Source organism: Sus scrofa, chromosome 7 (genome assembly GCF_054392235.1).
Source record: "Sus scrofa isolate SSC_HxYL_T2T_F1_AM1 chromosome 7, Sscrofa_HxYL_maternal_Yorkshire_Landrace_v2.0, whole genome shotgun sequence".
Lineage (NCBI taxonomy): Eukaryota > Metazoa > Chordata > Mammalia > Artiodactyla > Suidae > Sus > Sus scrofa.
In genome coordinates, this window is record NC_139389.1 from 64956905 (window position 1) to 64982132 (window position 25228).

General features: G+C 51.9%; 1 protein-coding gene and 1 long non-coding RNA gene across 24 annotated transcripts in view; both read left to right on the forward strand.

The window, feature by feature from the left end:
* Nucleotides 1-25228, forward strand: part of TMEM266 (transmembrane protein 266) — a 128462-nt gene that overhangs the window by 56504 nt on the left and 46730 nt on the right. For 2 of the 23 annotated variants that reach the window (XM_084968669.1, XM_084968674.1), the window contains exons 4-7: nucleotides 10573-10627; nucleotides 12880-13755; nucleotides 15379-15427; nucleotides 18495-18568. Coding sequence is in view for 9 of the 23 variants with exons in the window: in XM_084968663.1 (XP_084824789.1) it covers nucleotides 13742-13755; nucleotides 15379-15533; nucleotides 18495-18568 (243 nt within the window). In the remaining 14 variants the exon portion in view is untranslated. Of the gene's footprint in view, nucleotides 1-10572; nucleotides 13756-15378; nucleotides 15534-18494; nucleotides 18569-25228 lie in introns of all 23 variants that reach the window. The other 21 variants (XM_084968673.1, XM_084968676.1, XM_001928832.7 and 18 more) reach the window with 18 other exon arrangements.
* On the forward strand, nucleotides 1174-6353 carry LOC146401634 (uncharacterized). Its single transcript, XR_014810511.1, has 2 exons — nucleotides 1174-1698; nucleotides 3058-6353. It is a non-coding gene; the product is annotated as an uncharacterized LOC146401634 (long non-coding RNA).

A 25228-nucleotide genomic window follows, 5' to 3' on the forward strand; every position in this document is an offset into this window, starting at 1 on the left:
GCTGCAGCTCAGTTCACAGCTCAGCTCGGATCTGATCCCTGTCCCGGTAGCTCCATATGCAGCAGGGCAGCAAAAAAAAAAAAAAAAAAAAAGAATGTGGGAAACCGGTGGACAGGGCATGGGGGAAGCTGAAGGCCAGAGAAGGGCAGGAACAGGTCCCAGGGTCTCCAGAGGTCAGACTTCCCCCTCCCGCCAGCCCCACCCTGCTGCTCTTAGATACAGACTGTTAAACATTGACCAGGAACTTGGGAGCCAGTTGTGGGTGACGCTTCTTCCTCAGGTGACGATGGCAAATATTTTGGAACATGCTGACTGCTTTGAAGATAAAAAGGAAGGGATGCCAGGTTATTCTAGAAGCAAATGGGAAGCTTTAGGCTACAGTTAAATTTGCAGAGCTTGGATTCCCCCAGCGTGTTTCCAAAGGGGGCTCCCCGCCTTCTGGAGATAAACTACCTAACAATTGTGAAACCATAGACCTTCTGCAAAATATAAAATATAATTTTCTCCAAGTACTGTGCTTAGAGCCAGCAGGACATTGGAAACAAGGATAGGTAAGCAGGTTGGAAATAGTTCAAGGACGCCTGGCAGAGGGCGGCCCCATCCGGGCTGCACCATCTGACCATAGGCAGCACTGACTGACCAGAGGGAGGGATTTTCTGGGTTTTTTCTTGTCCTTGGCTCCGCCAATGAAGGTGGCGGTCGACCCTTCCCTGAGCGGCCAGTTACCGTGTCTCTGCCCTCTGGAGGTCAAAATTGGTAGCGCAGCCTGATAACCTGCCTCCACCCTTCCCAGCGACTCATTTCCAGCCCCACCTGCGCCGGCTTTAGGCTCTTTTCAAGTTTACCGTCCCAAGGCAAGGAGAGAAGGGAGAAGGCCTTGGAGGATTCTGCTTAGGGACAACATCCACATCTGCACCCTGTGGGCACACGCACCACAGTGACCCAGGCTGTGGGGACAACTGAACTGGAGAAGGCAGAGTCCTCTGCTTTATCATTCCATTTGCTTCTGAACTGGGGCCTCTGCAAGGTTTTTTCTGAGCAGGGAGAATACAAATGGGATGCCTGCAAGGCAGAGAGGCTCTTGATTTGATTTGAGTCTCCAGGTGTGCCCTGGAAAGCTGCTCCTGTTGGGTAAATAGGAAGCAGCCTGGGGAAGGAATTGGTTTCTCTGCTGGGGCTCTCGGCAGGGGGCCCCATTGGCAGCTAGAGGGCTTCCTGGAGGAAGGAAGAGGAGGCTCAGGACAGAAGCCAGGGGACAAGGAAGTGAAACAAAAGCATGCTGTGAAGGGAGGAAAAGCTTCTCTTCACAAGGCTTCTTGGCTCTGGCTGCATTTCCTGGGGTTTTCCCCAAATTTCCAATCTGGTCTTTTCTGAAACAGTGCAAAGCAGCACTATTTGCGGTTCTAGCAGGTCTTCGAAAAGCTTTGGTGTATGTCTTGTCACATACACCTCTTCCTACTAAGGGAAGTGTTCTATATAGGAAGGAATCTTCTGGAGGGAATCAAGGGACCTCAGGGAGGAAGACAGTGTCCAGTGCACCAGCCACCCTGCCATTTACTTCTTTTGAGCTCAGTGATATTTCAGTGCTTTTTAGTTTCCCAGAATCTGAGAATGTTAGATCTGCGGTGGGGGGTGGGGTGGGGGGACCTTAGAAAACATGTTTTCTAAATATTCTAATAGGATACCAGGGTCCAGAGAGTGGAAGGAATTTGCCCAAGGTCACACAGTGACAGAGACAAAAATAGAGCCCTGGCTCCTGGCTCCCGATCCAGGCTGGCACTACTGGGCTTCCATTTATCACCTGTCCCTTTACAACATCACAGTCATAGCTGTGGTTAGCGTACATTGCACACGTGGTACCACTGTTAGGCTGTACTGTCAAAGGTCCTTCACTTTTTGGCGTGCAGTCACTGTGCTGTGGGCAAACCCCTATGGCATGGCCTGTGTGCGTGGGTCAGAAAGAAGAATTTTCCGGATCCAAAGCAAGGTGAAGAAAAGACAAGTTTATTGAGGCAAGAAATGCTGTTAACGCAGTGGGCTGACTTCCTGATAATCAGGGAGAGCCAATGATGAGCACAAGGCTGTGTCTGTTTTTATAACCCAGGGAGAGGAGAGGTCTCAGGATTGAGGAAAGAGTGGTCTTAAGATACACTTGCTGGTTGGTTGGGGGTGTATAAGGCCCCTATCAGGGTGGGGTGAGGAGTGGGCCACATACCTTTCCTAGTAGGAGGCAGGAAGGAGTAGGCCAGGTTGCTCAAGGTGGAGGAAGGGGCAGGTGGGGCAATGATAAGGGTCTTGACCAGAGGCTTTGAGTTCAATCTCCTGAAGGGGCCTTGAACCCCTTGAAGCCCAACACCCTAAGCACAGGTAGAAGTTTCATTGCTGTCGATCTCCTTGACTTTGCTAACAGCCCTTTGTCCTTCTGATATACTTGCTTAGCAGAGCTTAAGCTGCAGAGCTATCCACTGTCTCCTCTCTTTGCTTCTGCCCTGGGCTGCTGGAGGCTCAGGGAGGGAAATCAGACAACTGCACAGAATGGTGCTTAATCTAGTGTGGCTGCTGTAACAAAGGACCACAGACTGGGTGGCTTAAACAATGGGTGTTTATTTTCTCACAGTCCTGGAAATGGGAAGTCTAAGATGGAGATGCCAACAGGGTGAGTGGCTGGTGAGGGTTCCCTCCTTGGGTTGCACACAACTGCCTTCTCACTGTGTCCTCCCATGGCCTTTCCTGATTATGTGTGAGTGGAGAGAAAGAGTTAGCTGTGGTCTTTTCCTTTCTTTTTTTTTTTTTTTGGCCACCCTGTAGCATATAGAATTTCTGGGCCAGGGATCAGATCTGAGCCACATTTGCAGCCTACACTGCAGCTGCCGCACCGCTGGATCCTTCACCCCACTGTGCCAGGCCAGGGGATCAAACCTGCATCCTGGTGCTGCAGAGACACCACGGATCCTATTGCACCACAACAGGAACTCCCTCTTCCTCTTGTTATAAAGGGCATTAAATCCCATTATGGGATCCCACCCTGACCTTCATTTAAACCTAATTACTTCCCAGAGGCCCCACCTCCAAATACCTTCCTTCACATTAGGGTTTAGGGCTTCACATATGAATTGGGGGTGGGGCAAGAAACACAGACATTCAGTCTCTAACAGCGCCTCCCCAAATTCAAGGTCTCCAGTGGTAACTTTTTTCTCAGTTTTGCCTGACAGTTCTCTTCTGGGGTCCTGGTTAGCTTTTGCTCCTGGCCCCTAGGTGACTATTTCAGATTGCTTCCATTACCTTCAAGCCTCTTCCTGCCCCCAGCTCAGGATGAGCTTGCCCCCTCCCCTCAGTCCCTCCTTCCTCTCTTCTAGGACCCCTTCATCTCTGAGGTCTCATCCCCCTCCCCCGCACCTTCTCAGGAACTTTGCTGCATGAATTACACCCTCATCCTGACTCATTGGACACACACACACACACTCGAGTTTCTCACCTCCTCCCTCGACTCCACGTCCCCATTAGCTGCTGCCACCACCAAGCTCTTCCCTTTGCAGCCAAAGTTCTTCAACGCCTCTTCTCCACTTGCCATGCCCCCTTGTCTCCCTCTCATTCATTCCTTAGTCTGCTGCAGTCCAGCTTCGGCCCCACCCACACGGGTGGAAACTGCTCTCCTCAAGGTCGCCCACAGCATCTGTGTTGCTGGGATCCTTGTGTTCTCCTCTGTCCAGCATTTGAAACTGTCAGCTATTCCCTCCCTCTTGAAACACAGTCTCCTTGTGTCTGCTGCTCTGTCATACTCTCAGACTTTTCCTCCTACCCCTCTGGCTGTCCATTCTAGGCCTTTTAAAACTTATTCTTCTGCTGCTTCCTCCTTTAGATGTTGGGGTTCTTCATTTTCTGTCTTTGGCCATTTTCACTCTACTAATTCTGCACATTGGGTAATTGCATCTGCCCCATAACTGAAATGAATATTCTTTAACTTGTAACTTTCTTTTTTTTAATTTTTTCATTATGGTTGATTTACAATGTTGTGTCAACTTATTCTGTAACTTTCAAAGCCATGTGTCTATGCAGCTCTCCTCTCTCTTTCGCAAACTCCTGGCTCACATCCATCCACTTCCTGGACATCGTCGCAGGTTCCCAGACACACCTAGAATCCTTACAAGTGTCAGTGGAATCATCTCTTCTGCCTCTGAGTTGGCTGCATATTTGAGAAGTTGTTGCTAAAAATAGCTTTTTTGGTGACCACACTCAATAAATAAAGGGCCATTACCTGCTCAACCAGGACCTCTGGTCATCTTAAACCCAACAGGCCCTAAACTGAACTGTCTCTTCCAAAGATGTATTTAGTCTGGCCCCAGTCAGTGGATCTAGACCTAGCGGACTGGCCTCCCCAACCCACTACCAGAGTGAGTCACACATGTGTTCTGGCTCACTGACAATGACTCGAGGCCTCCTTCCTGCCTTGACAGGAGCCAGTGGTTTCCAAGACATCAAAGCTCCATGAAGCCAGTTGGTTAGGCATGGTCACCACTGGCACTTGTGTCCCTCTTCCTTCCCTGCCCCGGCTCCCTGTCATCTCTGTCCACTGCCTATGAAGCCGCTGCCACTGAAGTGTCCATTGTGGGAATGCTGGTGGCTGGATCAGGGTCTCCAGAAACCACAAGGCCATAGGATGTCCATGCAGGGCGGGGAAGAAAAGCCTCCTAGCTCCCCAGCTTCTGTACCATGCTGTTAATGATTCCAGAAGTGGTTCTGCTTATGGCCACCATTCTGGTCCTTTTTGCTTCTGGAATCCAGGTCCTTAGTTACCCCAAAGGGACTGCACTGGCACATCATGCCAGTGGCATCATTATTGTGTCATCATCCTTCCCCTCCCTGAGTCTTCCTCCCAGCCATGTGCTTCCTCCTTCAATAATGACAAAACAAATCTCCATGCATGTCCGCAGATGGAAACAGACACTCAGAGAAGGGGGAGAGGGTAACAGAGCAGGGGCCTGTGCATGTCTGAGCCCCAGCTGAGCCAGTCACAACGCCCATGACATCGGTACCCTGAGAAACCAGCTCAGTTCCTTCTCCTTCATCCTCATGTTCTGTCATCTCAAGGGCTGTACATTTCTACTGCCTTAATATCGCTTCACTGCACCATCCTTCTCACAAAGGATTGGTAATCCTATTGGCCAGGTGCTTTGGACTCCATGCAATAGAAATCCCATCTCAGACTCAAACAGTGGGTGTTTTCATAGACCCACGTCTAATGGAACCCAGAGCCAGGGCAGCTTTGAGGTTGGTCCAGACCCTCAACAGTAGCAACAAGGACCAGATTCCTTCTGTCTGTCCTCTCTGATGTCAGCAGTGTTGGCTTCATCCTAACATTGTAAGGTTCCCCTTGTTTTGTGAGGGGGCTGCCGATGGTCATCTGGCCCCATCCTTCTTCATACATGTCTGGCAAGAGTGAATGGCAACCCATTACTCTCTTTCAAGAGCAACAGAGAGCTTTCCAAGAATCTTTTAGCCTCTCTGTCCTCATGCCTCATTGGCTAGAACTGGGTCACATGGTCAGGGATTTGGGAATCCATGGCCCGTCAGGGCCACGCCTTGAACTGTATCATTTCCCTTAACACACCACTTTTATCCAATGGGCCAGGGGTAGACTAGACTTTGGAGAATCACCCACAGTGCACCACCGCCTCTAAGAAAGCCAGATCTCCCTTCATAGCCTTTGATCCAAAATTAGATCTTTCCTTCTACCTTTGTTGTCATTGTTCGATTTGGGAAAGAGCTAGGGACATGTCTGCCTTCTCAGACTCTTTCTTTAATCACTGGGTTGACTTGGTTCTTTCACTCTGATGCAGTTTGACTCATGGTCCCTGGTCCCAGTGGACAATGCTTTCTGTTTCCATGTAACCAGAGCCCCTTCTACCTGGCTCTAGTTGGTTGTTGCCCCTTTCAACTGTGGGAAAGTGAGACACAGAACTGCTTCTCAGTGAACTTATTGTCGTCCACCTTTGCAAGAGGGACGTTGGGTTTGCAGGAGGCGAACTCATAGAGCAAACTGGGAGTTCTCGCTCTTCTCAACCTGCTACGTTACTTCAAAGGCTTGGTTGCCTTGCAAGATCTGGGCTAGACAAGAGGCCACAGAAGATTCAGTCTGCATCCTAGGGAGGCTCAAAGCCCAAAACTGATATAAGGGTGACAACACACATGTGAGGAGGGTGATGAAGGCAAGGATGATCACCCCCTTTTATAGAGGAAACTCTGTGGCCACAAAGAGAGAGAGTGATCCCCATCTTTTGGGTGAAAAGAGGGTGCAGAGAGGGTCACGGGAGAGTAGGTAAAGATATTTTTGTCAAAGTAGAAAAACAAAGAAATGAAATATATTCAGCCTTTTGTATTTATTCATATCTTAAGTTTCTAAAAGGTCTGACCTGGTTGGTCAGGGCCAGACCCCCAGATAGGAGAAGCTAGGAGGAAGGCTGTGTAGACAGAAGGGGAGGTTATTGCTTAGCAATGATGCCACTGGCACATTTCTGCTGGAACTTCACAGTTGGAGGAAAAAAAAACCTAATGGTTTCTGAGATGCCAGGCTAGGAAAAGAATAAAGGTCCAATATAGCAACATCTTTAAATAAAGATTGAAATAATTTTAGACACGCCAGCAAACAAAGGCTGGAGGCAGAGAAGGAGGAAGGGAGGTACCTACTGAGCCATGACCCCCAAATGCCCTTCTCTCTCTCCATACTGTCCAGCTCAAGGACCACCCTCTCTGGAAGGTCTTCTGTCCCCTGCTCCACCCTACCCAGGCCAGGGCCTCACCTCAGCACTCCCACAGCCCTTGACCTGCCTTTATCCCAGCACTTGTGACACTGGGCTCTACCCTTTTCTCAAGTCTGCTTCTGCTTCTCAAGTACTCCCTCAGGGCAGGGATCAGCTCCTTTGAGCCTGGAACATGGAGGGGTGTTGATTAACTGAAGGGATGCCTTGAATGAGGGAGCGAGTGGATGATTGGGACTGTGTTAAGATATGGATTAGAAGAGAGCAGGGTCGGGGGGAATGGAGTTCCCGTAGTGGCTCAGTGGTTAACGAATCTGACTAGGAACCATGAGGTTGTGGGTTTGATCCCTGGCCTTGCTCAGTGGGTTAAGGATCCGGTGTTGCCGTGAACTGTGGTGTAGGTCGCAGAGATGGCTCGGATCCCGCGTTGCCGTGGCTGTGGTGTAGGCTGGTGTCTACAGCTCCGATTAGACCCCTAGCCTGGGAACCTCCATATACCGCAGGAGTGGCCCTAGAAAAGGCAAAAAGACAAAAAAAAAAAAAAAAAAAAAAGAAGAGGGTGAGAAGCCTAGTTCTATCTGGGGAGAGTTAGGGGCTGGCCCCAGACCTAGGTGGGGTCCAGGAAGAGTAACAGGGAAGGACCAGGCTTCTCACACCGCAGAACTCAAGACCATGGTCTGTGGCTGGCCCATCCCTGCTGATTCTGCACCTCCTTCACAAAGTCATCCTAAAAGAAATGTCAGATTTGCTTCAGAATATGTCCACCTCTCTTAGTATGATTGTAAAATCCTTTTAGAAAGAGGAAAAGCCTTTCAAGGGTCTGGATTAAAAGGCTGTTCCATCCCTGCTGTGACCTCGCAAGCACAGTTTAGAAGTCATTCATCATGTGCTTCATGAAGTTGTTGCATCATCTTTCCCCCAAGGAGAAAAAAGTTTAAAAGTGCTTCATTAATCCACTTTCTTGATGCCAAAGACATCTGTCTGTAATAAAACACTGCCCCTTCCCCTTGCACACCGACTGTCCTGGACCCAAGCTGACCCTGTGACCCAGGACTCTGTATTTTTGGTAGGCTCAGAGTTCCATTTGGGTTCTTGATGACCCAACCGAGGAGTAAAAGTTTACTTCGGATCAAATAACATTTTCTGGTAATAACAGGTTAGCCCATTTCCTGTAGTCCAAGAACTGCAAAGATGTTGTATTGATTAAGGAGGCAATAAATTCACAGATTTATTATTTCTCAGAAATTAAACCTCTCATCCTCACCTCCTCACAGGGGCAGGGTGTACAGCCACTGGAAACCACTAGGTGGCGGTAGGGTGCCTCTGACCACCGTTGCTTGCATGAGCACTGCCTGGAATGGGGAGAGGAAAATTTAAACCCAAGGCCAGTTCCCCTGAGGAAAACTGAGCTGAATTTCTAGGGCTTGGGGGACCCCAGTCAGCAGTAGAGGCACCTGGGATCTGAAAGTTGGCCAAATAGAGGAAGGGGGAGCATAGCCAATCCAGGATTTGCCAAGCCACAGCTCAGAACTAGCTCTCTAGCCCACTGGTTCCCATCAGGATAGGAAGCTGACCTCATCCAGGCAGCCCTGCCCACAAAGCATGGCGCAAAGGAGACTTTCAGACTTGTGGCCAGTTCCCAGACTTGAGGACTATGGAGGTGGGAAGGGGTGTTATGGCCACTTGATCTAGCAGCACCCCACTGCCCCCAACCCCCGAGTAGGCTTGAACCCCAGGGCAGCCCTTCAGAGATGTGTGGACAATGCCCTGGGTACCCCCCAACCAGGGGCAGCCAGTCCATGGTGTGTGTTAGCCATTGTGTCCCCCAGCAGGATGATGGCTGGCCAAGTGAGGTGACAGCTCCTACCTCCTGGCCCTGGGCTGTTGCCACCACACCCTGCCATCTTTCCCAGAGCTGGCATTTCCCAGGATGCAAGCAGTCTGAGATTCTGGAACAAGCACCAGTCAGACTCCTGTGACCCCAGCTGCACACGGTCCTCCTCCCTCTGTCCACCCCATGCCAGTGGGGGTAACCTTTAGCTCTGATTGCAGAGCTGAAGCTGCCTGAATGGGAACTTCAGTTTCTTTCATTCCCTCAAGGGCTGGGAGAGTCACCTCTCCCCCCCCAACTGAGACTTCTGGAACTGCAGCGTGTGCTGTGTGCTCGCGTTTCTGGGTGTGTGCACCGCTGTGGCTTACCTCCTGGAATTGGGTACAGGAACAGAGGAGATGCTTGTCAGTGCTTTTCCTGCTGCTCTGGTTCTCCCTGCGAGAATGAGAACAAGGTCAAAGGATGTCTGTCCCTCTGGGTGTGGGGTGGATGGTTCTCATGAGTGGATTTTTGTCTCCTTGAAGAAGTTCTACACCTGTGAGCTCCTAGCCCTCACCTGCCTTTTTCTCTCCCTTTGGGTGTTTAGCTATTCAAGATAGTCTAGGGCTAAAAGCTCATTGCATAGTCGGAATTCACTTATAAAGGCTGTTGGCTCCACGCAGATGAAGGCACTGACCACTCTCACCTGCTTAGCAGCCACTGCAGTGTCTGGCACTTAGTGGGCATGAAATCACTATGTGCAGAATGGAATGGATATTGAAACTGCCCATGTCTAGATGATTAATCCCTTTTCTAATGCCCACATACCTAGATCATCAGTGGATATGAATCATGGCAGTGTTGTAAGAACTGTTATGGGCTATTACACATGTTATTTTTTTTAAATTTTTTGAAAATTAAAAAATTTTTTTTGTCTTTTTAGGGCCACACTGCAGCATATGGAGGTTCCCAGGCTAGGGGTTGAATCAGAGCTATAGCCACCGGCCTACGCCACAACCACAGCAAGGCCAGATCTGAGCTGTGTCTTTGACCTGCACCACAGCTCACAGCAACACAGGATCCTTAACCCACTGACTAAGGCCAGGGATCAAACCTGCATCCTCATGGCTCCTAGTCAGATTCATTTCCACTGAGCTACGACGGGAACTCCTACACATGTTATTTTTCCTATTTTAGAACAACAACCCTGAAAACGTGGATAGTACTTACTCCCATTCGGGAGATTAAGAAACTAAGACTCAAAGACTGCAGAGTTCAAGTCAGTGGTGGGGTTGTAGTTACCACCAAAACCTAGACAGGTGGGAAAGTCTGACTTTCCCCACTGTTTGTCAACAGAGGATAAAAACTGAAGGAATTGTCTTTTTAAACTAATAGATGAGTTATAACATTTGTGAAGCACTCAGAACACGCACATACATACATAGTAAGTGCCTTATAAGTGTCTGGTACATCAATTAAAAATAAAACCCAGGTCAACACCAGATGCTGGATTTAAGTCAGCTTCGTGGCTCTCTCTGACAGTATTTTAATCCTCTGGAATAGATATGGTAGAGAAGAATAAAGTGGGGCCCCAGGATGCTCTGCTGATGAAACCACCATCCAGTCTGTGGCATCCAGGCCACAGGTGTTCAGCAGCACAGAACTGGAGCATCTCGGGGCCTGGAGGGGCCTCAGACTGCCCAGTCTCGGGGTTTAAACTTGGCTCCCAGGTGTCCTTAAAACACCTGTCACTGAGATTCAGGGGGTCCTTGCACCCCCTGGAATGTTATGCACAGTGCTGTGGTTTTGTGCATTTTTCAGGCATGGGGCCATCGTTTCACTCTGGTCTAGCAGTGCCTCCTAAGGTCAGAGTTGGGGCAGGGTAGGGAGACCCAGTGAGTGGCCCAACTTTAGGAAGGCTTCAGCTGCGGCCCCTTTCTTTGGGGACTTGATGGATGAAAATCTCAACACAGGACTGATAGGGCCACTTGGTCTGACTCCTTACAGGGAAGTAGGCTCTTCTGTGACCTTCCACCTCCTCCGGGATGCCATGACTGTGCCTGTGAGTACCTTTTTAGACAATTTGGGGGTCTCCATAATCCCCGTACCCTAGCCACCACCCCCTCCCCACATCATGCATCCTCCCAGCCACGCTGAGGATTTCCAGGGTGGGAGAAACCAGACCCCACAGGAGCAAACACAGCCCCTGCCATCCTGGCTCTGCACAGTTCTGCTCTGCCCTTCAGAACGGGCCTGTTTCAGCGCCAGGCTTGGGAATGCTGCCTGATGGAGCAATGACCTGGAGCCACCTCCTTCTGGGCCACTCACGTGGCCTGACCTCATATGGAGGATCCATGAAAAACTTGCCAGAGTTCATATTAATATGAACTAAAAGTTATTCTCTCAAACGTTTATTTATCAAGACACCTAAGTATATTAAGCAGAAGCAGGAAGGGCACCCAGCCTCCCCTCCCACTCCAGGGTTTTTATGGGGCCTAAGGAGTGACTGGTGGACCCTCACAGTAGAACACTCGCCTGCCTGCCAGGAGATGCCATCTGGTTGTTGGTATTTTCAGACTTTGGCAGCCCAAGCCGGCCTCCTGGAGCTGTCCGCGCTCTGTCGCTGCACCAAGATAGGAAATTGAGAGACACCTGCCCTCTGGTGGTGTTTCTGGGGATTACACCACCCTGAGAACCCGCTCTAGGCTTTGATGGGCTGCAGGCTGGAGATGCAGGAAAAGTATCTTCTCTAAAGAGTCAATGCTGATTTCCCTTTTGGCCCATTAAACTCCTTTAGTCATTATTTAACTACTCCGGGATATTTTGAAGCTGGAAAGATTCTATTTTTCTGTTAAAACACAGCCTACCAGGAATGTCTGAGTCATTCGAATTTCAGAGGAAATTTTATTAGCAGCTTGGGATTTCCAAACACTGGGGCAGCCAGAAAGTCTGCTGCTTCAGTCCAGCCTCTGTCCTGGAGTTTTGGGGTCCATGATCCTGCTCTTCAAGAATCTGGAGGCCCAGAGCCTGGTTGGACTTTGGCTTCATCCTGAGGCCTGGACTAAGGAAGCCCTCGACACCCGCAGCACACAGTTGCAGTCTCAGTAAGCGTCACTGCCACCTTCTGACTCCGGTCTGCTGCTCCACCATTTCCTTGGGGGTGGGTCCTGTGCCCCTGCAACATCTTAACATTTGAAGCAGCAGCATAAAATGTATTTTCCCTCCCTTGGGGGCAGACCAAGCCTAGAGTTTCCAGTTTCTAGAGTAAGCCTGCTACTTGAAAAAACAAATGGCTTGTTTCATCCCCTTCTCGCTGTGGGACCTTCCTCTTGGGGTGAAGGCCCCCATTCTAAGGGGCGCACCCTCACTCTGGGATGCATGGGCACAGAGATGAGCAGGTGGCCCCACTCCTCCCCTGAATGTGCATAGGAGTCTTCCTCTGGCTGCTGGGCAGGCGTCAGTCCTGGCCTTTTTACTTATCACTGCAGAAGGTGCTTGCCTCAGATTTCAGGAGATAGGGACTCAGCCTCAGTTTAGGGGCCACAGATGATTGGCCTGGATTTTAGAGAGGATGTGGGATTGGAGCTGGGTCTCCTTGGGGACCTGGTAGTGCCTGCAGCCACAGGGAGGAGGTAGCAGGAGAGTAGGAGGCAAGCACGAAACTTCCAGAGGAAGTGCTGAGGCAGCTGGAGGCTGGGCGCCAACTGGGGTGAGAGGCATGGAAGATTAAAATAGGGCCAAGCAGAACGGGGCGGGCCTGTCACGTTGTGGGAAAAGAAGGAGGGGTGACACTCACAGGATGGATCAGGAGGAGAGGAGGTCAGCCAAGCCGTCATGGCCAAAATATCTGAAAATTCAAGGGGTCTTTCCTGCGCAAAAGCAATACCCAGCTGATAGCACCTGTGGATGGAGACCCTGGGCATCTCCAGGTGGGGCACAGCTGTCCCTCTGAACTCAACCACCCTAGTCCTTCTGTCCTGGCCTGCTGGACAGACACAGTCAGCCCTCCCACCTGGGCACCTATTGGGCCCCTTCCTTCCACGACACTGGCTTCTCACCTATATCCCGGGGTTCCCATGCATTCCTCTGACCAAATCACAGCCACCCTCACCAGGCCCCCTGCCGACCCCTCTGCTCTGAGTTTAGGGCTGTCAGGTTTATCAAATAAGACTACAAGACACCCAGTTAAATTTGAATTTCAGATAAACACTTTCTAGTATAAGTCTATCCCACACAGTGTTTGGGATATACTTATACCAGAAAATGAATTCATTGTTTATCAGAGATTTAATTGGCTGTCCTATATTTTCTCAGGTAACCCTGCTAAGCTCCACATGGTGTCAGTTTGGGGTTTACCCCATAGCGTGTTGCTTGCCGGCAGCCCTCATGAACCTACGGGAACATGGAAAGAAGAGATTTTGCAGCAGGCTTTGAAACCCACATGCAGTGGGTGAGGCAGGCATTCCTCAGTGGCCCTCAGTCTGCCCTCCACTCACCTTTATCCCTCTGTCTTCTGCTTGTCTCTCAGTGAGAACCCTCTCCTCTGCCTGGCTGCTCTCCTCACCCCCTGCCCCAGTCTAGGCCATCTGGGGGTCACATCAGTCCCCCTCCACCTGTCCAAAATGCCTTCCTCCTCTTACCCCATCACTTGCCTTCTTCCTCTTGCCCCCTAAAAGGTTGAAATTCCCTTTCCCCTCTTCCTGGGACCAGCTCCCGAGCCTGGGGGTTGAACCCCCAGTCTCCTATTCCCACAGAGCCGAGGATACCTATCATTTTCATAGGTTTCGGAAAACATCCAGAAAGATTCAGATAATCCAAATGTCCTGCCAGGTTTCTGGAAGAGCCATGCGCTTTGTCCCACCTTCCAGCAGCTGGGGCCTCCTTCAAGCTTCCCCCGGATGGACTGTGTGGAAGAAATCTCCTTGAAGCGTCCACATTGTTCCTTCAGGGAGAAGAAAGTACCTGAAGGCAGAGCTCCTCTTCCAGCAACATCCTTGGGGTGGGGATCAACCCCTTTGCAGTAGGCTCCAGCCAATTGCTTGCTCCGGACAGGAAGGACAGGAAGTGGTGGCTGAGTCTTTGGGCCATCAGATAATTTATCACCATCACCATTGTCATTGTCGTCATCACCACCAACATTGTCATCCTCACCATCACCATCATCACCATCAGCCACATGGTGCTTTACAGGTCAGATTTATTTTCTCATTTAACTTTCAATAACCCTGGAGGTTCAGGAGTTTTACAAACAGGGAGGCTGAGGCCCAGAGTGTCTTTGACACGGTCTCGGGAGCCTGAAGCCCAGCCAGAAGGGAGGCGTCCTCCGCTAGTGCTGTATCTTGTGCTCTAGGGCACCTAATTCTTCCTCATCAAGGCAGGCAGGTGGGTCCAGCTCGCACATTACCTACCAAGGCAGGGAGGCTCGACTTCAGCCTCCCCATGCTCCCTCAGAGGCACTCTCTTTTCACCAGGATGTTGTGTTCCTGAAGGGAGTGGGTCAGATGCCCTGAGAGCCCCCCAATTCTGAGATGCCGTGCCTCCTCCCCGCTCCCAAACCTGCTCAGGGAAGCTTCTGTCCATGTGGCCTCATGTCTATGTATGAACTTTCACCATCATCTAGTCAAGGGTTTCCCAAAAGATGCTCTATAAATCCCTAGTCCCTCCACATGCCACGTGACAAAAGCATGCCAAGGCCAGTGAGTTTGGGAAACCCTGATACTGTAAATTCCTTTTAGAGCACAGCAACGCGTAATAGCATATCATGACACTCAGATGTCCTGCAGAGAAAAATATCCATTTAACTTTGACCCAGATTTTCCAAAACTTCCCCAGCCATGGAAACTTTTTATTGAGTAATAGCCATTCACATCCTGTGGAACTAGCATTTCTTAACAACCTTTGAGAAACAGGGATCTGGTTGAAATCTTTCCTTTATGTAGCTAAAAAGATGGAAATTTCACTTATTCATTCATTGAGCATTTATTAGAGGTTGACTGAGGGTCTCCTAAACTCAGAGCCTGCACTGTGTTCTGAGATCACACAAAAGTATCGTTAAATGTATAGTCATAATAATAAGTCACACAGCACTTACCGCATCCCAGGCTCTCCAATAACTTGTGTGATCTTCCGTCTTTACAACAAGCCTCTAAGATTTGGGTTTCACAAAGATTTTAAAGATGAGGAGGAGTTCCCTGCTGGCTCAGTGGATTGAGGATACGGCACTGTCACTGCTGTGGTGTAGGTTCGATCCCTGGCCTGGGAACTTCCTCATGCTGCAAGTGCAGCCAAAAAAAAAAAAAAAAAAAAAAAAAAAGGTAAAATAAGGATGAGGAGTTCCTGTCGCGGCTCAGTGGTTAACAAACCCGACCAGTAACCTTAAGGTTGTGGGTTCAATCCCTGGCCTCACTCAGGGGATTAAGGATCTGGCGTTGCCGTGAGCTATGGTGTAGGTGCAGACACGGCTGAGATCCTGCGTTGCTGTGGCTGTGGTGTAGGCCAGCAGCTGTAGCTCCGACTAGACGCCTAGCCTGGGAACTTCCACATGCCAAGGGTGCGGCCCTAAAAAGACAAAAAATAAAAAATAAAATAAGGATAAGAGGAAAGAACACAGATGCTTTGAGCTGCCCAGATCAGCCTGTAAACCCAGCTTCATCTCCTAATGAAATGTTTCTACTCTGATCCTACCCAGTGGCCATTTGAAGGAAGCTGTTTCACGGGGCGGGGGAGGTGTGACAAGGGTGGGTTTGAGAGCAGGGCAGCGGCGGGGACCTTGCCCCCCTCTCAGTGCCTCCTCTCTAACTTTTGTCCCCACAGGTCCACCTGGCTGAAGCCGTGCTGTGGGAAGAGAGCAGCCGTGTGGCAGGTATTTTTGCTCAGTGCGAGTGTCAACAGTTTCCTGGTAGCCTGTGTAATATTGGTGGTGATTCTCCTGACTCTGGAACTTCTAATAGATATAAAGCTTCTCCAGTGTGAGTAGCAAGAGAGATACCTATGAAAATACCTATGATGTCAATATTCCATGTGCATCCATCAGGGGTCCCCAACCAGCAGTGTGACCTGCCCCCAGCCCGATGGCACTGCCCACCCCTGGCCCCACGGCTCGTGCGGGTCACCACAGGGAGGAAAGCATCTGGTGGCTTCTCTCTCTGTCACCCCCAGCATCGGGGTGCCCCCCACACCCAGTGTGGCCTCTTTGCTCCCCCTCCCCAGCAGTCTGTGATCAGAAACTGATGAGATCAAAAACGTTGGGGACCCCTGTATGCACCTTTTTTTTTTTTTTAATGTTCCCATTTGGAATTTTCCAGGTTGGAATTTTCTGTAGCTTAAAGAGAGTTCCCATGTGTGGAGACATCTCACCTTGTCATAACTAATAATGACAGCAGCCACAGTGACGATAGGATTCCTTGTATTTTTATCTAGCTGTAAGTTGGTGGTGCTGTTTATTTGTTACATGATCATTTTGAAAGCACTTCTCCATACGTTTGATCCTAGAGCAACCCTGTGATAGGCAAGACTGAATCCCCTTTTATAGACAAGGGAATTCAGATTTGGAGAAGTGAGACTCCCTAGGTAAGAGGTAGTAGAACTGGGACTTCAAGCCATCAGGCCAGTTCTCTCTCCCATCCTGGTCCTTTTGGTGTTCATCCTAGTTTATGGTCCCAGGAGTCTGATGTACATGGCAACCAATGGCTTGTCTGCTCCCTCTTTTGTCCTTCTTCGTGTCTCTTCTGTCCAGCACAGTGGGCTTCCTGTCCACCCACCTCGTAGACCCATTTGGTGCACTGGGAGGGGAGGGCCAAGAGTCTTGACTCCTAGCTTTGGCTGAGTGAGTGGAGAGGTCCCCTGTCCAGAAGATGGTTCATTCAAGTGCAAATAAAAAAAAGAAATGAAATTGGTGCCCACCCTACCCCCTCCTCCTTTCCTGCCTTTGGCAAAATCCAGGACTAGAGATCTGGCCATCCCCAGACCCATTCAGTCATCCTGGACTTGTTTTCTCAAATGCCCCCAGATCCTATACGGGACCTTCGGTATTCAGGGTCTGTCAAAGCTCCAGCAGAGTCCCACTGGCCTTCCCTAGTCTCTGAGCAAGGATGGCAGGGAGCCCAGGATTGCTTTTGTCTGATAAGCCTCGTTGGCTTTTGTACAGCTGGTGGCCCCTTGGTTCCAATCAAAGTACCTTCCAGCAGAATGTGACCACACTAGTTTTACACTCAACCTGTCTTCAATTAAACCATGTTGTATACTTTCCCTCCCGCTCATCCCTACGTCTGCTTTTTATGAGATCTGACCATAACAGAGTCTTTCTTTCCCTGTTGTGGGTTATACTCAGGGCCCTCGGCCACTCAGGCTGTGACATAGCATTGAGAGGAACTGAGAACCTGGCCGACACTGGAATTTTGCTTAAAATTAAGTATCCAGGAGATTGATTTTGGTGGGAGATCCAATAGCAGCTCATAAAAGGCATCTTAACTTCCATAAAACGCACAATCGGAGATTTATTGCTCTTCTAAAGCAAACCGTAAAAAAAGGCGCAGGAATTCATTTGAGAAATAATGGAGAGAGATTTTATGTCTCCAGAATCATCTGGAGGTCTTTTCAGAGTCACACAGGCCCCAGCCTCCCGGTTCCCACCAGTACTCATGTGACTCAGGATGGAAAGAATCCACGGCGTGTCGGGGCTTGCCTACCGAGGCTCATCTGGACCCAAAGCCAGGGACCCCAAAGTCTCCCCCCTGGAAGCTGGCGTTGCAGCCTCCTTCCCCCGAACATGCTCCAGGACCTTGTTTCCACCCACCCCTGGGGCTGCTCACCTCAGAGCTCCGGGGAGGCGGTGGGTTCTTCTCTCTGGGTCAGCCCACCCCACCGATGGCTTTGGGCCTTTTCGCTTGGCCCCCAGGGGATCTGAGCTGCAAGCTGAGCAGGCCTGGCCAGAGCCCTGGAGAGAAGCAGCCCTGGCTAGGCTAGCATGTTCTCAGCTTTCCTGCATCTTGTCTGCAGCCCCTGCATCCACAGCCAGCGGATGGCCTACCAGTATCCCTTTCAGGCTGGCCCCTGGGATTGGGGGGGTACTCCTCTCCCACCCACTCTCCATCAAAGCCCGCCTGACCCTTGTCCGGGGCCCCAGTGCCCTACTTTTGACCTCGCTCCTTGATAAACTATGCTCTGCTATGGCTCAGAGTTTAGTCAGGGCTGCTGAATGATAAAAGGACCTGCCAGAGGTGGTGCCTTAATGCCACAGATTGTCTGGTGGAGGTTGGGGTGGGAGCTCTCAGTGGCTGACGGCTCCCCCCCCCCCCCCCCCCGCTCACACTCTGGAGTTCAGAAGCCTAGCAGACCCCAGCTGCTTGCTCTGCCACTTGCAGGAGGCTGACATGCCCTGCCCCACCCCTGGCTCCCTCTTCTGGTCCTGATCCTTCTCCCTCTAACACCCTGGCAGATATTACCATCTCAGCCACTCAGAGTTTTCAGAATGCAAAATCCAAGTAAGCCCACCTTAGGTCCCACTAACAGTGCACGGTGCTTTGGAGGTAAATTGCGGAGGGGATTTAGCCCTGACCTAAGCTGCCTCCCCAGGTCCGAGAGCCCTGGATGTCTTCAGAAGTCCCCCTCTGGAGGGCTCCTTGCTGGGAGGATGGCTGTGGCACAAAGCCCAGCTTGGTTGATGGGGCTGAGCGGGGCCTCTGAGAGGCAGCCTGTCGGGAGACAGAGGCCACCCCTCAGAGGGAGCAAGACAGAACATCCCAGGACCCCCACCTCCTCCATCACAGACACCCCTTAAAGCCGCCCTGATGGTCTCTGGCCCAGCTGCATATAGATCTAAATGCTCATGCCCTGGGCCCTCAGAGACCTGCCTCCGCACCGTGAAGCCCCCTCTACCAATGCACCTAATTCCTTGCGCCTGAAATTGGCCCCTGTTATTGTGCTTGCAGTTTCCAGTGCATTCCAGTTTGCTGGCGTGATACACTGGATCAGTCTGGTCATTCTCTCCGTGTTCTTCTCAGAGGTAGGTGGAGACTTGGGCCCGGTGACCATCTCTTTTGGGCGCCTCCTATCGCGGGGAGACAAAGCTTTATCCTCTAAACATTTTCTGGTGTCAGGCCCTCTGCCAGCCCTCGAAACTGCAAAGAGGGAAACACCATACAGGGAGCTGAGTCCTGTGCTGGGAGATGATGCAGGGAGGCTGGGCCTTGGCAGGTGACCCAGAGGGTGAGCAGGTGTTGTCCAGGGAAGGAGTAGATGGTGATATTGGTAAAGGAGAGGCTAGGTGGGTTGAGGGAGAGGGAAAGGTTCAGGAGGCAGATGCTGGGCCGAAGCTCAGGGGGCCTGGAGGTGGGGAGACTGGGGTCTAAGTGGCCGTGGTCCCGGAGACACAGGTAACCTGCCCCTTGGGGCTGAGGCATGTGAAGGGCAGAAAGGATGGAGTCACAGGGCTGGGCAGTGGACCTGACCCAGTTCTTTTTTTGCCTTTTTGCCATTTCTTGGGCCACTCCCATGCATATGGAGGTTCCCAGGCTAGGGGTCGAATTGGAGCTGTAGCCACCGGCCTACGCCAGAGCCACAGCAACGCGGGATCTGAGCCGTGTCTGCGACCTACACCACAGCTCACGACAATGCTGGATCCTTAACCCACTGAGCAAGGCCAGGGATCGAACCCGCAACCTCATGGTTCCCAGTCAGATTCGTTAACCACTGAGCCACGACGGGAACTTCTTGACCCAGTTCTTTAGGGGGTATAGAGTTAGGCCAGGCCGAGCTGTGCTCCCTCTGTGGGAGCAAGGGAACACTTGTCTGGGGTCAGGAAGCATGGATGCTCTTCACTGTTGCTGGACTCAGTAGATGAAGCCCAAGTTCATCTCCCTGTGTGTGAGGTAGGAGGGGAAAAAGCCCCTAGAGGCTCATGGGCACTGGGTTGGAGCGGGAGCGGATAGCTCTGGGGGCGGGGTCTGAAGTGTGTGGGAACCAGGATCTTGACACACTTCCTCCAATGTGACACCAATGAGGGATGCATCCTCTGAGCAGCCCCCAGCCTGTCACAGTGACACCCTGGCCTGCATTTCAGGGGCCTTGACGTAGGGCTGCTCCTGGCAGGGTCTCCGGGGGAAGCTGAGAAGCCCAGGCTGGATCCCGTGAGCAGGGGCAGGTCTCTGAAGGACAGGGGAGCTTTATGTGGAAATCCTGCTCTTCCTAACAGAAGACCAGCCCAAGTCAGCTGGCCACTGTCCCTCTCCCTTCGTGTGTCACAGGTCCCAATTAGCCCGTGCAGGGCCCTAGTGGGGCCTCTCAGCGAGGTCAGCAAGCTTGGGGAGAAAGCCAGAAAGGAGGCAAGCCCAGAGCCTGTAGGGGAGGTGCAGACCATGCACACATGCGTGCCCACACGCAGCTCACACCAGCACAGGGGACAATCCCCCAGAGGCAGAGGGGGTCTGAGTCCCAGGGCACAGGAGGGCCATGAAAGGAGGAAGGATGCTCTGGGAGAGCAGCGATGCAGGCAGAGGTTCGGAGAAGACTTTGTGATCAGGGAGCCCGAGGAGTCAGGCCCCAGGGTGCTCCTGTAGGCCTGCTCCGACCCCGTCTCATGGCACGTGCTCTCTCTCTCAGACTCAGTGGAGGCCTGGGCCTCAGGCCCAGAGTTCTGAATCCTGAGTCTGAGTGTGGAGTGCAGTGGGGCTGGGCAGCAGCACTCCAGGCACGGAACGTTCTCTTCCCAGGCCTCTTCCGTGCAGCCCACGGATTTGGCAGGCGAGCCGAGGCCCAAGGCTCCGACTATGGGGGCAGATCCCAGCACTGCCCGCCTGGGAAGTGTCCCAACCCTGCTCGCTGAGGTCATTGCTTCCCAAATAGTGCCTGCTCCCCAGCCCACTGCCCCTCAGAGGGTCCTGCCCTCCCTGGCCCCCTTGTCTCCACTCACCAGGAGATTCCCTCACACACACACACACACACACACACACACACACACACACACACACTCACGGAGGCCGTGGCCAGATGTCTCCTTGATGCAAACCTTGGAAAATGTGCCATGTGTCTGTGACTGCCAACAAAAATGTTTAATCAGTTGCTGCGGTTCTTCCATCTATCCCTCCCCTTGCGTTTTATTGCCTTGGCAGAATTTATTACCCAGCGTTAATTTGGCATTCCCTTCCTGTCACTGCCGGAGACGAGCCACCTGAAACAGACAAGCCCCTGTGCAGAGAAATCGTGGCCTCAGACGTCCTCCCCGCCCCCCACCACCCACCACACACACACACACACACACACACACACACACACACAGCTGTGGAAGGGGCTGGGCCTCCCAAGGCTCAGTGGGGAGAGTGGGGGCTGGGGGAGCATGACTGAGGCCTCAGACCTTGTCAGAGACAGCGGGGGGCACGGCGGGGCGGGGCGGGGGGGGGGAGAAACAGGAGTAACAGAGGAGTGACAGAGGGGTCCTGGGGATTAACAGAGGAGATGCCCCCACTTCTCCAGCATACCCAGCCTAGCGTGAGCAGAGGGGCTGGTACACAGTGTTCTCAGGAGAGGCAGCCCAGCTAGGCTGCCAGGGCTCCTAGCATCTGAAGAGGCTGAAAGAGTCCCATGGAGGCCCCCACCCCCACTTCCCAGAGGGCTGGAAATGTGTGTGGGTGTTTGTGCTTCTCCCAATGATCCGGACAGCTCTAGTGGGAAGGGCCAGGGGAGCCAAGCATCCCTCAGCCATGGGGCAGGTCTGCATATTCGCCTGCTGAAAATGCCAGCAGTGTCTCTTTGAAACCATAGGGACCAGGAAGGTAGCCCAGTGTCACTCAGTTTCCACCCAAACTGGTCCCAGGACTCTGGACTTGTCATCTGGTCTGTCCCCACTGCATCCCTTGTGGCCCAGATGTCCGCAGGGGGCGAGCGAACCAAGGATCAGGGAAGGGCCTGAGCCAGGAACTGAGAAAGAAAAAGGCAGACCCTGCAATGCCTCTGACCGTAAACCCAGCATGATGGGCACACCCTCCTCATCTATGGGGAAGCCACTGCCCCCACTTCGGGGCTGGCCCTTCTTTCTCAGTGGAATGCCCAGGGACATGGCTGTGGACTGAGGGCGGGGGGCGGAGGGCAGCGAGGGGACGGTCTCAGGCAAGTTCTCAGAAGGTCTGACCCAAAGGACTGCAGACGCCCTGCAGCCTTTCACCTCGTCCTGAGAGACAGCCCACCCTTGTCTCAACTGAGCTTTGGGACAGCCACCAAACCAGGGGGGACATTTTGAGAGTTGGGAAGCGGAAGCCTCGGGACGAGCAGCATGCTGCTGGGGCTGCAGGAACACAGACGGGGTGCGTGCTGCGCTAGTCTGTCCTTGCCCATCCCAGGGCTCGGCTCCAGGGAAGGCAGCTCTAGGCCCGAAGAAGAGAAGCCTGGGGCTGGTTTAGGCTCAGGTTGAGCACATCTGTTCCAACAGGCCGAGCTGTTCAGCCGCAAGGCAGGTGTTTCTCAAACACCTGAGAGTAGGCGCCCCCACAGTCAGGCCCCGAAGGGGCCCTGGAGGGGCCTGAGGTAGAAGTGGGTGCCCAGGAGGTCAGGCAGGGTCCCCCCGCTTCTGTAGGGCCCTGCAGCATTGGGCAGAGCCTATGGAATCCAGACAGAGAATTGTGGGGCCAGTGTTTCCAGAGTGCCACCCCACCCTTGGCTGAGACCAGGCCCGGAGGCCACTTGCCACTGTGGAGGCCAGCTGCTTCTCTTCCCAAGACTGCGTGAGGCTTTAGGGCCTGGCCAGGCCTTAGGGCCACCCTGCAGCAGGGCCATAGTGCAGACCATGGGCTGTTGGTTCTGCCCCCTACTTGGGGCAGAGATGCAGAGTCTTAGGTCTTTTCCTGCAAGAGGAGAAGGCTGGCCTTCTAGAGCCTCAGCAACTGCTGCTTCTTCCTCCTCCTATTTATTAGGATGATGATGCTCTTGAGGTGAAATTTACATAACGGGACCCTTTTAAAGCTTTCCACTCAGTGGCATTCAGCACACACACAATGTTGTACAGCCATCACCCCTTCCTAGTTCCAAAGGATGTTCATGACCCCCAAGAGGAGACCCTGTCCTCATTAAAGAGCCACTCCCTATCCGCCTTTCCCCCAGCCACTGCCCATCACTCATCTGCTGTTTCTATGGTCTTTACTCTTCTGGATATTTCATGTAAGTGGAATCATACGATACATGACCTTTTGTGTCTGGCTCTTTTCACATAACGTGTTTTCAAGTTCATCCACACTGTGGCGTGGATCCGTGCCTCATCCCTTTTTATGTCTGACTCCTGTTCCATTGTATGGATAAACCACATTTCTTGTATCCACCTGTCGGTTGATCAGAGTTTCCCTTAACTTGGGCTTTTAGGGCCACCTCCTTCTCCCTGGCACTGCCTCTCAGGGTTGGCCTGAGCTGTGCTGGCTCTCGAAGGAGCCTGGCCTGCTGGCTTACCTGCGCCATGAGCCAAGTGAGAGCCACTGCCAAACCAAACTGAGCCAGGGCCTCTTCTCTCCACATCAGCAGCCACCCCAAGATTCTAGACCTGTGAGGGGTCCCTCTCCTGCCTGTTGCTTTCTGCCAGGGGGCGCTGGCAAGCCTCAGTCAGCAGACGGAAGGAAGGCAGGAGGGTTGGTCTGTGGCTCTACCCTCTCAGAGTTGAGGATACATTCGCTTCACCTCAGGGTCTGAGGAGAATTTGACAAAAGGAAGCCAGTTTGGCTACTGAGTTGCTGTGTGGCCTTGGACAAGTCACTGCCCCTCTCTGTGCCTCAGCTTCCCCTCACCTCAACATGAGGGAATAGGACCTGTTTTAGGCGTTGTCTTCTTGACCCTGTGGGGGGCGGGGGTGGGGATCAAGCCACTGCTGGTGCATAGGAGAGAGATGTTATTGGCTGTCTCACTCTCTGAGTTCCAGGGAGGTCGGAGCAATCAGGGTGCATGGACAGCGCAGGCTGTCCTTTGACTTCTCACCTCCTGTGTCCCAACTCTCAAAAAGTCCCATCCATGCCATGAATAATGGTGACCCCACCCCTCACAGGACAAGGCCAATAGGATCATGAACGTGCCTTGAAAAGGGCAAGAAGAAGAAATGAGCAGGCTCGGTAAGGGCAGAGGACCCATCAAAGGATCAGACTTGATTTTAGAAGCTCTGGTCCTGCCACCTCCACCCCATGCCAGCGCCCTGCCCCTGTCAAGCTGGCCATGGAGCAAGCCTGTTTTTCTGCCACCACCAGGACCCCTTTGTCCTGGAACACCTCTGCCAGGCCTCCCGGGTGCTGTGTAAAGAAAACAAAAGGCCCACTGTGCCAGGCCACGTAGACGGCAAAGGGGGTTCAACTCCCAGTGGTTATTGGGACAGTTTCCCGGAAGACAGCGTCAAGTGTCTAGTGTTTGTGTGTTTGTTTGTTTTGCCATGCCTGTTGCATGTGGAAGTTCTTGGTCCAGGGATGGAACCTGTGCCACAGCAGGGACCTGAGATGCTGCAGTGACAATGCTGGATCCTTCACCCACTGCGCAAGGGAACGCCCAAATGTCTAGTTTTTTTTACATGAGTGTATCATACGTTTTCCAGTAGATACAAGTGTCCTAGGGTAATGGCACCTCTCCAGATTACACAAAGGCGCCACACCAGCTAGAGGTGGCCCTGTCACCTGCCAAGGCCCCTCTGAGACCTTCCCTTCCTTTAAGGCTCGGCGGCCCCCTTCCCCCACCCCCTCAGGTAGCCTGCATGACCCTCCCCTGCTCTGAGCTTCCGAGCACATTGTTTACTTCCTTAGGCACAAGTTTTGTCCCCAGCTGTGAGCAGGAACAGAAGCCTTACTACAGGCACACCTCATTTCATTGCACTTTGCTTCATTGTACTTTGCAAATATTGTGTTTTTTACAAATTGAAGGTCCGTGGCAACTCTGCCTTGAGCAAGTCTTTCGGCACCAGTTTTCCAACAGCTTTGGCTCATTTCTTGTCACTGTGTTATATTTTGGTAATTCCCACAATGTTTCAAACTTTTTCATTTTTGTGATATTTGTCATGGTGATCAGTGATCTTTGATGTCACGATTGTAATCATTTTGGGGCGCCATGCACCGCACCCATATAAGAGGGCAAACAATCGATATATGCTGTGTGTGCTCTGGCTGCTCCTCCCACCGGCTGTTCCCCCCACCCCCTTCTCAGCCTCTCTATTCCTTGAGATGTGATGTTGAAGTCAGGCCAGTTAATAACCCTGCAATGGCATCCAAGTGTTCAAGTGAAAGGAAGAGTCGCACATTGCTCCCTTTAAATCAAAATCTGGAAATGATTAAGCTCCGTGAGGAAGACATGTCAAAGCAGAGAGAGACCAAAACCTAGTCCTCTTGCACCAAATAGTCAAGTTGTGAATGCAGAGGAAAAGCTCTTGAAGAAAACCAAACGCACTGCTCCAGTGAGCACATGAGTAATAAGAAAAGGAAACAGCCTTATTGGTGATTTAGAGAAAGTTATAGTGGTCTAGATAGAAGATCCAAGCATCCACAACATTCCCTTAAGCCAAAGCCTGATCTAGAGCGAGGCCCTAATTCTAGAAGGCTGAGAGAGGTGAGGAAGCTGCAGAAGAAGAGTTAGAAGCTAGAGGTTGGTTCCTGAGGTTTAAGGAAAGAAGCCGTCTCTGTAACATCAAACTGCAAGGTGAGGCAGCCAGAGCCGATGTAGA